Source organism: Mus pahari, chromosome 13 (genome assembly GCF_900095145.1).
Source record: "Mus pahari chromosome 13, PAHARI_EIJ_v1.1, whole genome shotgun sequence".
Classification (NCBI taxonomy): Eukaryota; Metazoa; Chordata; class Mammalia; order Rodentia; family Muridae; genus Mus; species Mus pahari.
Window position 1 is genome coordinate 7,632,157 of NC_034602.1, and position 14,102 is coordinate 7,646,258.

Sequence of the window (14,102 nt, forward strand, 5' to 3'; positions counted from 1 at the left end):
CACGCCTTTAATCCCAGCACTCGGGAGGCAGAGGCAGGTGGATTTCTGAGTTCGAGGCCAGCCTGGTCTACAAAGTGAGTTCCAGGACAACCATGGCTACACAGAGAAACCCTGTCTCAGAAAAACAAAAACAAAAAAACAAAAAAAAAAGAAGAAGAAGAAGCTAATTGGAATACAACTTTCACTTTGAGTAGGGGTCAAGTAAAGTTTTAAGTGCCCTCCCCCCACCAAAAAAAGTTTTAAGTTCCCAAGATCTCCCTGGGAACTGATATCCTACTTGGCCTACTTGGCAGAAAAAGTGATATACGTGGGTAACTGAGATCCTGGTTGGCAACTTAAGACATGAATGTTAGGCAAGGCAAGTCCCCCGCCACAGTTGAATATTCCAACCAATGGGAATGGGATAAGTGTACAACAAAGACTTTGCTAAGGAAATTCCCTGTCCTTAAATTCTGATTAGTGGAATAATTGGAGTTTTTCTCATTATATATGATCTCTTAACAGAATATATGTTCTCATAATATACGTAGAATCTGTGTAGCCCAGGCTGGTCTTAGTTCAGGATCCTCCTCCCTCAGTCATGGAAGTGCTGGGCTTATAGGCATATACCACACCATACTTAGCTTCTGTCTTTTTATTAATATTTATTTATTTTATATATGTGAGTACACTGTAGCTGTCTTCTGACACACCAGAAGAGGGCATCAGATCCCATTACAGATGATTATGAGCCACCATGTGTGGGGCATTGGGCTGTGCACAGACAGCCTGGTCTCCACTTGAGCTGAGATGCTGAACCCCGGGACCCTGTGGTGATAATTCATCTACATGGGATGGAAGGGGTTCTCTCATGTCTCCTGGAACTCTGGCTCCTGCCTAAGTTACCGCCCCCCCTCAGTCCCCACAAGAGAAGTATGGCTAGAAGTCACATAAGCAATGTTCCAAGCTTCTGACCATCAGGCTAAACTCCTCCCCAGTTACCTAGCAACAGTAAAGACCATAAAAGGGACTGTTCAGCCTCACCTCAAGTTCTTACTTCTCACTCTCTTACCTCTTACCCCTCACTCTCACCCCGTCTCTCCTCTCCTCTCTTCTCTCCTCTCTCTTACTCTTTCTCTCTAGCCTTTCCTCTCTCTCTTCCTCTCTCTCTCTGTCTACCTTCTCTTTCTCCCTGCCTTTCTATAATAAATCTCTAAAATCATAGACTGTCTCTGCTCAAGATCCGCTGCACTCACTCTCGTCGGTGTTGGGAACCTTTCTTCCCTCATCCCTCTCTCCTATAACCCTGGTGGCTTTAGCAAAGTAACTCTGGGGCTCCCCGGGGCTTTAGGAAAGTAGCTCTGGGCTCCCAGGTAGGGCTGCCCCTTAGCGCCCCCCCCTCCCCATAGAGTGGGTCAAAGCTTGGATGGATGCCCACTCAGGGATGAGTGGAAAGTGATGGCAGCTCTCCCACGGCTGACTGACCAGAGTATAGGTGGAACTCTGGCGGGGTGTGGGTCTTCCCCTTCCCCCTCTTCCCCAGGGCCTCCCTTTTTTTGTTCCCAACAACCATGTGATTGTTGGGAACTGAACTCAGGACCTCTGGAAGAGAAGTCAGTGTGCTCTTAGCCATCTCTCCAGCCCCTTTTCTTTTCTTTCTTTTTTTAAAAAAAAATTTATTTTTTAAGATTTTTAAAAAAGATTTATTTATTTATTTATTTATTTATTTATTTATGTAAGTAAATCATAGCTATCTTCAGACATTCCAGAAGAGGGCATCAGATCTCATTAAGGATGGTTGTGAGCCACCGTGTGGTTGCTGGGATTTGAACTCAGGACCTTTAGAAGAGCAGTTGGTACTCTTAACCACTGAGCCATTTCTCCAGCCCCCCCTTCTCTTTTCTTTTCTTTTCTTTCTTTCTTTCTTTTTTTGCTTTTTTTTTTTGTTTGTTTGGTTTTTTTGTTTTTCGAGACAGGGTTTCTCTGTGTAGCTCTGGCTGTCCTGGAACTCACTTTGTAGACCAGGCTGGCCTCAAACTCAGAAATCCGCCTGCCTCTGCCTCCCAAGTGCTGGGATTAAAAGTGTGCGCCACCACCGCCTGGCATCTCTTTTCTTTTTAATGGTGATAAGAACATACAGCCTTGTGTAAGCCGGTAAAGCACTCTGCCAGAGACCTTCAGCCCCAGTCCTGGGTTTGAGTCTTGGGTTGGAGATAAGGATGTATTGTCTATTTGTAGCTTGCTTGTTTGGTTTGCATGGGGCCCTGGGTTTGATTCCCATCACTGACTAAACCAAATGTGGTGGTGTATACCTATAATCCCAGAACTTGAAGAATTAGAAGCAAGAGGACCAATTCAAGGCCACTCTTGGCTTGTAGTGAGTTCAAGGCAAACACTATACCTGGGCTACATCTTGATATACCTCCCAGGGGGAAGAATACATACTCAGATCTTTTAAAACATCAGAGCTGCTGTGATGGTTCAGGGGTTAAGAGCACTGGCTGATCTTCCAGAGGGCCCACATGGTGGTTCACAGCCACCTGTAACTCCCGCTTCAGAATGTCTGATGCCCTCTCTGACGTTCATAGGCTCAAAACACCCAATACTTATACACATGAAAGAATACTTGGACCTTGCTATATTATTCAGAGTTCTAAACAAGCATATAAGGTGCTTGTAAAAAATAAAACAATAACTTTGATATCAGAACTGTCACATCTTTCAGCTGTACATTGCATCTGAGGTTTTTGTTTGTTTCTCTTTCGGGACAGGGTCTGACATAACCCAGTCTGGCCTTGAACTCCCAGGTGCTGATATTACAAGTGTGCACCACAATGCCCAGTTTTACACAGTGCTACAGATCAAAGCCAGAGCATCATGGGTACTATATCATCTGAGTCAAATCCCCAGCCTATATATATTTAGTCAGAGGCTTATTAATCCAGACTTGCCTCAAACTTGGTACTTAGCCAAAGCTAGTCTGAACTCCCATCCTCCTGTGCCCACTTCCCACGCTCTAAGATTATAGGCTTGAGTCACCTATATTTATAGTTTATTATTTGTTTGTTTATATATTTACTTATTTATCTATCCAGTGAAGGCCTGGAATGTTTTATTTGTTTATTTATTTATTTTGTTGTTTGGTTTTTTGAGACAGGGTTTCTCTGTGTATCCCTTACTGTCCTGAAACTCACTCTGTAGACCAGGCTGTCCTCAAACTCAAAGACCCGCCTGCCTCACCCTCACAGGATGCTGGGATTAAAGGCGTGTGCCACCAACACCTAACTGTTGTTTTTTTAAGCATACAAGTGTCAATGGTTTTAAATATAAAAGATACCGTGCACATTTAATCAAAATCTCTGTGTTTTAATTGATCTTATTGGGCCTGTTGGTCACAGTATTTGTAAGCCAGGCACAGTAGCAGTAGTCTCATTATACTATGGAGAACACCATTCTCCATAAAAGGCTTTTGAACTTCTTTAAGAAATAAACAATTCCAGATCTGGGTAGAGAAATGTAAGTTGATCCTTGAAACTATCACTGTGCCTGAAGGAAAGGAAGTGGACCAGCTGGTGGGAGCCAGATTATGGGGCCTCATGCTGGCCAAATTAGGACAATGTAAACATAAAACGTCAATGATGGTAATACTTATAACACACCAAATAAATGAATTCATCAGTCATAATGATATATCACCTAAGAGAAGCAGGAAGCCCTTTAGGGACTGCTGTCTAACACAGAGTAGATAAACAATTTTTAAAAATGGCCATTGGATAAGTCCTAATATCACAACACATTCAGGGATGATTATTCTGGGATATTAAAACTACTGGGTTAAAAACCTGTTGGAAGCAGATATTTATAATTTTAAAGTATTACTTACACACTCACGTTCTGCCCCACAGTTATCATAAAGCAATACTGAGGACTTTACAGCACACTATGTGGCAGGAACACCTCAAGTGATCAAACTTAGTTTTAACCACATGTGCCTCCTCACAGAGGGTAATCACAGAGTACATATACTGTCAAGGCATTACTGTTTTCCAAGCTGAATACAGAAATACAAGGAAATGAAGTAAGACATTGTTTGGAACAACTGGGTAAACTGAAGATAGACTCTATGAGACAGAAGTGTTTGTCAATGTTCAGTTTCAGGGCCATGGTAGAGATCCACTTCTCAGTACCAAGAAAAGAATAGAATATATATATAGTTGATTTTCAAGGCATTATAATTTATGTGTATAATATTATGATTAAACAAATTACTGTCAAATCATTCAGGGAGTAAAAGTTTGAATGTTCAGGTCAGGGGTGCAGCTCCTCATTGGTAGAGCTACACTTGCCTAGCATAAAGAAAGCCCTCGCTCAAGGTAAAAAGTGTGTGTGTGTGTGTGTGTGTATGTGGGCTTGTGTATGTGTATGTGTGTGTATGGGGTGTGGTTGGGGGGTGTGTGTATGTGTGTGTATGGGGTGTGGTTGGGGTGTGTGTGTGTGTATGTGTGTGTAAATTCTATAAACCTTTGGAAATTTGTTTTATTCTGTTTGGTGATGAAGATCAAATCCAAGACCTTGGGCCTGCTAGGCAAGTGTTCTACCCAAGCTATGCCTCTGACACTGAAAAATTGAATACAGAGTACTCAAGATTATAAACAAACTTCCATGCTGTAGTGACTGAGAGATGATGCTGTGGTATCTCCCTGACCTGTGTCCTTCCTGCCTGCCCACAGGCTGGATATGAGACCTCAGACACAATATGAGCTACTGTAAACACTGCAAATACACAAATGGAATGTGCTTACATAGGAACTAGATGAGCATCTTCCTTTGTGTGCTTTAAACTCTCCCTACAAGTCTTTCCTTAAAACATTACTCCCCGATGACTCTGAAAGTAAGGTAGCTTCCACCACCCTTTCAAGCCAATCCCTCTTCCTCAGTTGGACTGAGATAAAAAACAAAAAAACAACAAACAAACAAACAAACAAACAAACTTGAGGGCTTAATGACAGGAAAAACTAGACCGGGCAGCAATAAAATCATAGCCATAGATAGCATCCTTGTGAGAAAGGGAAACTGAGGCAGAACATAGTTCATCTCCTCAGCTCTGATAGTAATACAGTCAAAAAATTTCACCAAACCGTGGAAGATGGAAGTCCTGAAAATTCGATATGTAAAGAATAATAAGAAAAATGAGTTCCACGGCATTAAATGTGCCCATATTGTTATCATTAATGAACCATTTTATCTTGAACTTTCTTGAGATCAGGAATAGACAGGCTAACCAAGACTGGCCTGAAATTTAATATATATCCCAGGGTGCGTTGTACTTGCAGCAACTCTCCTGCCCCAGCCTCTTAAGTGCTGGGATTACAGAGAGCTGAGCACCTGTCTGGAGTGCTGACAGCTTCCCTACTGCTTCTATGGCCGCTTCCGTTTCTCGGCCACACAGCTTTTGGCACAGCTTTCAGAATGTGGCTTGTAGGGGTGGCAAACGGGCATCATAGTTTCTTCCACTCCACAGCACAATGAGAGTTCACCTTTGTTGCAAGCCATGCCACAAGCTTCCCCTTTTCTCTGTTGGGTTGCATACACATATGTAGGGTACTGTCTACATTCAACCCGCTGCCTTCTGACAACCTTCCATTCCCTCTGGACGTAGCAATGACACTCATCCCACAGTGACCCTAACAACAAACAGTCCCCCAGGAAGAGGAGGGCATGCTCTTTATTAATAATCCAAAGTGAACAGAACCATTCAGGCCAGGCCTCAACACTGGTCTCCATGCTGGGCTCCATGTTGATATCCTGTTTGCAGTTCAAGCCTCGAAGGTTAATGCAGATATTTTTCTTCACACAGAGCAAATGATTGCTCTCACTGTCCATAGTCAGCATCAAAGACACAGTGGGAATTTAGAAATGACACCTCAAAATATGTTTGAAACACAAAGTGGACTACACCTACTGAATAAAGAACCCCATTCTGCTGCTTAAAGAAAGCTCACTTTCCCAAGAAGGAGGAGAAAAAGAGAAGGGGCTGAAGGGACCAGCTGCTGTGTTCCCTTTGAAAGATTTCCCAGACCCGCTTCTTTCTGGCTAATGTGGTATTATACAATGTGCCCACCTAGCTGTAAGGAAAGCAAGGAAACAAAGGGTCTTTTCCTTTTCACTGAGCACATAAAAGCAAAGACCACCCAGGCAGCCATTAGGAGCCCTGGCTGCTCCTCCACAGGACCTGGGTTCAATTCCCAGCACTTTCACAGAGGATCACAACTGTCGGCAGCTCTAGTTCTGGAGAATCTGATGCCCTCTCCTGCGAGTACTACACTGCACGTGCAGCACAGACTAGACATGCACCCAGGCAGAAACCCCACTAAAATAAAAATTAATCTTTAAAAAGAGATACAGTAAGAAAAAGGAAAACAAGTCAGGCAGTAGTAGTACACGCCTTTAATCCCAGCATTTGTGTGTGTGTGTGGGGGGGAGACACAGAGGCAGGCGGATTTCTGAGTTCGAGGCCAGCCTGGTCTACAGAGTGAGTTCCAGGACAGCCAGGGCTACACAGAGAAACCCTGTCTCAAAAAACCAAACTAAACCAAACCAAAACAAAAACAAAAACATACAAACAAGAAAAAGGAAAACAGTTACCAACCAAACTATGGGCAATATTATTGATTATATTTTATTATTGATTATTTTTGAAGTATAATACCAAGCTGGTTGGATTGGAAAGCTGGCTCAGAGGTTAAAAGCACACACTACTCTTATGAAGGACACAGTGTGGTTTCCAGCACCTAGCTCACAGCCCTGGGATCCCCAGTTCCAAGGATGCTGACACTCTCTTCTGGCCTCCATAGGCACCTGAACTCACATCCACATTCCTACACACAGACATACACAAAGACATGGATAAAATTGTCCAGCAGTGGTGGCGCACGCCTTTAATCCCAGCACTAGGAAGGCAGAGGCAGGTGGATCTGAGTTCCAGGTCAGCCTGATCTACAAATGAAGTTCAGGACAGCCAGGGCTACACAGAGAAACTCTGTCTCAAAAAAAAAAAAAAAAAAAAAAAAAAAAAAAAAAAAAAAAAAATCAAGGAAAAGGAAAAAGGAAAAAGAAACAAACTAAAATGAAACACTAAAAATTTTTTTAAAAGCCAAGGATAAATAAATAAATAAATAAATCTTGAATTACTTTTAGGATTTTCCTTTGACAAGTTAGGATCACAATTTCAGCATATATAGAACAGTAACCTTTATCTCTTAAGATTACCACTCACAAGGGCCATAATTATTCTATATACAAGAATACACAGGATTCTAAAAGTACCATAAGTAATTTTAATGCTTTACCTATCAAAAATAACTTGGGAGGATTGAAGATATAGCAAATGGTAGAATTCATTGAGTTAAGTATGTGTGAGCTCTAGATTTAATCTTCACCAGAAAAAGGGCAAAAAAGGGAAAAAGTAGCCATGGTGTGGATTTAGCAGTAAATCTTTTCAGTGTCAAAATTACTATAAATTTCCAGGTATCTACTTTTTTGTAATATATTATTTATTTTAAAATGTTTCTGAAAAAAATTAAAATAGTGCATTTAAAAATAAATCTTCAGGGCTGGAGAGATGGCTCAGCGGTTAAGAGCACTGACTGCTCTACCGAAGGTCCTGAGTTCAAATCCCAGCAACCACATGGTGACTCACAACCATCTATAATGAGATCTGATGCTCTCTTCTGGGGTGTCTGAAGACAGCTACAGTGTACTTACATATAATAAATGAATAAATCTTTAAAAAAAAAATCTTCAAAAGCTAATAGTTCTATCAATACCAATTTTTTCCTATCAAATGCAAATGTACATTTCCATAACTAATCCATTTGTGACAGCTGTGGATCTCCAACCCTCAAACACTTTGAAAATATAAATATAATCGTAATCACAAAGAGCATAGCAATTTCTAAACTTCTGCATGCAACGCTGTAAGGTAGCAACCAAATCACTTGTCATGTGGACTCAGCCTTTCCAGGCATGGTGTCCTGGTTCAGCAGGCCTGCGTGTGTGAGAGCTGTTCCCACAGACGCTCACAGTAACCCAAGCGCAGGCACTGCAATCCTGAGGCTGCACGTGGGGAGGATCAGTGAGAAAGAAACCTTGTGATTCGGGTTCATTCTCCAGAATTTTCTTCTCCATTTTCTTTAATATCTTCCTTGTTTCCCTTGCAAGAATCCTGGCTGCTGATATCAGTTAAATAGTTTTCTTCCTCATTCTCTCTTTCTTCTCCATAAGAGCTAAAGAAAGAAATGTGTCAATCAAAGGAAAGATGTGTTGGTTTCAAAGGTTTGGGTCACCATCATGTAGGCGGAGTTAGGTCCACAGGCTCCACCCATCGCAGGAGGACTATGGCAGTATGGCACTTGACTATGTCCAAGTGCCCGACAACTTATCTTGAAACTTGACTCCTTGTGTTCCAATCAAAAGCAAGCCATTATCTTTTTTATATGTCAGAAATATAAGCTTGCTGCAGGAACAATGTGTTTTATCACTGTGTAAATATTTACATTACATGATAAAATAGTATATCTTACAACAGTTCACATGCACTTCCTTAAGAAAAAGTTGTTTGTTTGTTTTGAACAATAGAAAAGCCCCGAGTCTGGTTCCCTGCAAGTACACTACCTTTCTTTCTCCGCCCTGCAGCGTCTCAGCTCTTGCCTGGTGAAGTCTTGAGACACGTTTCCACTTCGGCCTTTCTCTGAAACAAACTCCTCAGGGAGTCCCAGTGCCTTTAGAGTGTTAGAGTAACATCTCTCTGCGGCCATCCTTGCGTTTCTCTACAGGAGAAGACACCCTTTTTAGATGAGAGCAGAGGCTATACATACACGTTCATTAAGATGTGTCGATTTAAAAGCACCGCTGAAAATTAAGATCAACAGTGTCAGTGATTCAAATATGCATCTCCTATGAGTGACAGTGACATGTTTAGACATGGACCAAGAGACTCACACATGTGCCCCAGAGGACAGCTACAAGAATGTGTCGTTAGTAACCTCCACAGGGAGCAGTCAAAGCCTGTCAACCTTTGGGTGGGTAGTAAACTGTGCTGTAGTCACACAAGATAAAAATGACACAATGAAAATGACTTACAAAAGCCTAGCACTGAGAAAAAGGGCATGTGTAGAAAAATACAGGAGCAGGGAGTGTGCTGTGGGCCGAGCAGGGGCTGCAGGGGAGTGGGAGTGCAGATTGAAAAATGTAGACCACCAAGGCACTGCTCATTTCTCCAGTTCTGATTCGCTCCTGTACCAGGGGTCTAATCAGGCCTGTGTCTGCCCCCCTCCTGAGCAGACCAGAGGCCCCATCTAAACAGCCTTCCTGCAGCAGCTTCCCTCTCCAGGTGGCCCGATGGGAATTCCAGACCAGTGTCATTTCCCGGGACATCTACACAGCAGCCAAGTTTATTGGTGCTGGGGCCGCCACAGTTGGTGTGGCTGGATCAGGGGCTGGCATTGGCACCGTGTTTGGTAGCTTGATTATTGGCTATGCCAGGAACCCGTCTCTCAAGCAGCAGCTCTTCTCCTATGCCATTCTGGGGTTTGCCCTGTCTGAGACCATGGGACTCTTCTGTTTGATGGTCGCCTTCCTCATCCTCTCCGCCATGTGAGGCTCCCTGGTGTCACCCAGCCGTCCCTGCCGCTTTGACTCCATGCCAGTCCTGGTGCTGGAGTGTACTGAGCTTTACCATTAAACAACAACAACGTTTCTCTAAAAAACAAAACAAAACAAAACAAAAACAAACAAACAAAAAAAGGACACATCTAGCCAACTCAGCACATGTCCAGAAATGGGAAAAGCTGGAAACAAGACAGTGCCTGCGGATCCCAAGTTAGATGCGCAGACCTCTAAAGGTGGGTGAGCGCTAACCTGTAGTCACTCTTTTAAGATTGCATAAAGAACATGCCACAAAGAAGATCAATATGGAAACTGATTGATTATCCTCATGTGATGCGGGCGGTCCCAGTAATGAAGAGGCGGAGGCTGGGGGAGGATTAGCACAATTTCAAGGCTAGCCTGGCCTACACGATTAGCACAATTTCAAGGCTAGCCTGGCCTACATGAGTTCCAGACCAGCCAGCAGGTCTTGTTGTTTACAGCAAGATCTATCTAAAAACAAAAACTAAAACAAATAAACAAAGGTGTGTGTCTGACTACAGATCAGAAGGCAGGGCCACAATAGAGCGCCAGACAGCTCCTTTATGCACGTAATGTAGTTCTCGGTCTTACGTGCCATGACATCAGTCCATCAAAAATAAAATCGATAGTGTTGTTATCTTTACTTCATGGAAGAAAAAATTGGATATTTAGAGCCGAGTTTAAATCTCTTGACTATCACTTCTTGGTCCACAGGAATTTCAGTGGCCCTTTTGTAGCTGTAGCTAATTAAGGGCTCATTGGTGGAGCATTTAGAAAGGGCTGCAGCTCATTGGTGGAATGTTTATACAGGGCTGCAGCTCATTGGTGGAACATTTATACAGGCATGCTTGGGCTTCTGTGTAAATCTTTAATAGCACAGAAAAACCAACAACCTTCCCCTACCCCGCAAAAAGGCTTCAATCCCAGCAGCACTTGGGAGGTGATGGGGATAGCCTGTTCCACAAAGCCAGGGAGGTCCTGTCAGGAAAAAGAAAAATGGCACAGTTGCCACAAGTCAGCCTGGAGACCACCAGCTTTAGGTATCTACATCATGACCAAGTTTTCAGCTTGCTGTCTTGACTTTGGCCCAATCTTGGCTCCGCTGAGTGGATCTTACACAAGAGATCTGAGGCCAAGAATTCCTTGTGAACCTCCATGGAGCATGGTGGGTGTGGGTGTGGGTGTATTCCCAGCTTCAAGAATTCCATGCCTAGCACCACATAAAACCAGTTGTGGTGGCACACACCAGTAACTCCTGCACTTAGAAGGTAAAGGCAGGAGTTACTGCCACAAGTTCACCTTGGCCATGCAGGAGTTTGGGGCTGAGAATCTTGAGACCAAGTCTCAAAAATAAAGGTTGACATAAAGCATGAAGGGGAGGGGCTTTATGTACTGTTCTGTGACATGCAAGCTTCTCTTTTGTAAAAGGGCTAAGGGAAGCAGATCATCTTGGGTTCTGATCCCAGCTTTACCATTTACTAACCATACACCTCACGACTCACCTCCTTTGAACTTGAGTTTTTCCATCTGTGATACAATTACCTCCCCATCCTGAGGTAATACGACTGACTGGGGAGGTTAATCATGAGACCCCTTGAGCTCGCCATTGAAAATGGGAGTGAAAGGCCTGCACGGGACGAAGGACTGTGCTGAGGAGGAAGGGATCTTCTCAGAGAGATTTGCTTTTGTTTTTTAATGCTTTTAGGCCTGGAGATGGCTCAGTAGTTAAGAGCACTTATTTCTATAGAGGGCTTAGGTTCAATTCCCAGCATTCATATGGTAGCTCACAAATCTAGTTCCGCAGTATCCAATACCCTCTGATGCCTGTGGGCAGAAATGCACATGGTGCCTACTCAAAACACTCACAGACAAATAATTAAACTAACTGACTAACTAACTAATTGACTGACTAAATACCCACTTTAAAATGCTTTTAAGAGACGGTCTCACTATGTTGCATACAATGGTCATACACCAAATGGTTGAATTCATAAAGACCTCCCCATGATATCCCAAAGCCTCAACAGAATAAGAACCAGGCTGACTAAAAAGACCAGACACTAAAGCAAACCATGTCAGGAATGTCTTGAGGTGCACGGGGTTAGTGACATGTTCTTTATTGAACTACAAGCCTTATCACATCTTAAGTGAAATTACTTCCTTGGTGGACTGGATGAAGCAGCCCCAGAAACAGCACGTCTCAGCAGTTGTAGGACACCGCAAGACGGAGCACACAGGTGGAGGCCTGCAGTACTGAGAAACAGGAAGCTGGTAATGGCCCTAACCAATAAACACAACCTGGGTGACTCTTTCAAACAACATCGGCCTCTTCTGCAGTTTTTCCTCTTGTTCCTCCAGTTCTTGCCAATATTCTCTCATCCTGGCCTTTTCGCTCCTTCTAGAATCAGATAAAGAGAATGGCGTTTTAAAAGGTCAACTATGGAAGCTCTACTAGGACATTCACTTCAGAAGACAAATCAGGAAACGAGAGCACAGCTCAGCCCAGCTCCTTTTCTAGACTGGCAAGATTTTCATAAATCCAGAAAAAAAATCCCAGGTTTTGAAGACACACAGTGTACTTCCCTGGGAATGGTCTGGTCATTTTGATTTCCAAAGTCTGCAAGGCAAAAGGACTTTAGACTTGCCTGAAAAAGCGTTTTATATACAAGTGTACAAAAGCAAGAAAGTCTGGTCCAAATAGGTATCTTAAAAAATATTCTTTCAAAAACAAGACCCTGGAACTGGTCAGTGGTGGCACAAACCTTTAGTCCCCAAACTCTGAGGCAGAAGCAGGCAGATACCCCAGTTTGGGGCCAGCCTGGCCTACAGAGCTAGTTCTAGGGCAGCCCAGGGTACACAAAGAAACCTTGTTTCAAAAACCAAAATAAAAAGACCCTGCTTTTCTTCTTTCCCTAAATGAGGTCACCTAATGGGCAGTGGCAACATTAACTAAGTGGGAGTAGGTACAGGAGAAAGTGAGGCTCATGAGAATGTAGCAACAGAGGGCAGAGCCAACACACATGAACATCTCAGTGCTCTGGACCAGATCCCACAATGAATTAAACTTCACTGTTTTTTTTCTCTGTGTAAGATATACTAAAAGCAACCAAGACAAGAGAGTTTCATGGGTTCAGAAAATAATTATACTTTACAAAAATTATGCTTACTCAAAGTAAGTTGGTATTTACAGGCAAATACTGTATTTCTAAGGAATTTTTTTGCTCAAGTTCATCAAACTCGGCTCTATTAGTGGGCTGATACTATACCATAAAGGATGGCTCAGTGATAAAACAGATGTATGTATTTGGATCTTAAAAGTTAATAAGTCATATTACTTACTCAGCTTTGGAGGGGCTTTTCTTGCTTAAGCATGACCATTTTTATATTCAATGTTTGGAATGCTGGTTTTCAGACTCTGCTCTATAGAATTCTAGTAGTATTCTGTAAAGGACTGTAGGTGTTCTGTGGCTGCTATCAGCTTCCACAGGGGACCAGTCATGAGGGGCAGCATGTACCCACCATGGATCCACTCAAACTGTTGTATTTGGTACAAACTTAAAACAGAACTCCCGCTGGGCGTGGTGGTGCACACCTTTAATCCCAGCACTTGGGAGGCAGAGGCAGGCGGATTTCTGAGTTCGAGGCCCACCTGGTCTACAAAGTGAGTTCCAGGACAGCCAGAGCTACACAGAGAAACCCTGTCTCGAAAAACAAACTAAATCAAAACAAAACAAAACAAAAAACAGAAGTCCCTGGCTTATTCAGATCAGCCAGTCTGTGTACAAGGTCCTGGCTTTGGTCCTCACATGCCCAGCCCCCAGCACCAGATGTATAATGTATGTTTGTATGTATGTGTAATGTATGTATGCAATGCATGTATATATGCCAGATATTTACATAATTTATAAATAGGAACACACTTGCATAAATAAGAAGGTTTTGTGTTGGTCTTTATGACAATAACAAAGCCGTTTCTGTTCCACGTGGTCTCATGGTTCTTGCTATGGAGGTGAGTAAATACACTGATTGTCATCATAATATGCATATGTGTGCATATATGTAACAGTTGAGTAGAAACAGCCAAAGATTATTTAAATCCATAAATTAAGATACCATAGTATTGGGCTGGTAAGATGGCTCAGCGGTTATGAGCACTGACTGTTCTTCCAAAGGTTCTGAGTTCAAATCTCAGCAACCTCATGGTGGCTCACAACCACCTGTAATGGGATCTGATGCCCTCTTCTAGTGTGTCTAAAGACAGCTACAGTGTATTTACGTATAACAATAAATAAGGGCTGGTGAGATGGCTCAGTGGGTAAGAGCACCTGACTGCTCTTCCTAAGGTCCAGAGTTCAAATCCCAGCAACCACATGGTGGCTCACAACCATCTGTAACAAGATCTGACTCCCTCTTCTGGAGTGTCTGAAGACAGCTAC

The 14,102-nt window shown here is 42.9% G+C and overlaps 1 protein-coding gene and 1 pseudogene across 2 annotated transcripts in view; one reads left to right on the top strand and one right to left on the bottom strand.

Moving 5' to 3' along the window:
- The first annotated feature begins 9,226 nt into the window (after window positions 1–9,226).
- Window positions 9,227–9,732, top strand: LOC110330710 (annotated as a pseudogene).
- A 2,031-nt stretch (window positions 9,733–11,763) lies between these two features.
- Fam161a (FAM161 centrosomal protein A) overlaps window positions 11,764–14,102 on the bottom strand; it is a 15,636-nt gene continuing 13,297 nt past the window's right edge. Inside the window, exon 4 of one of the 2 annotated variants that reach the window (XM_021210989.2) lies at window positions 11,764–12,064. In XM_021210989.2, coding sequence (XP_021066648.1) covers window positions 11,947–12,064 — 118 coding nt within the window. In that variant the 3' untranslated portion in view covers window positions 11,764–11,946. The remainder of the gene's footprint in view (window positions 12,065–14,102) is intronic. The other variant, XM_029545237.1, reaches the window with a different exon arrangement.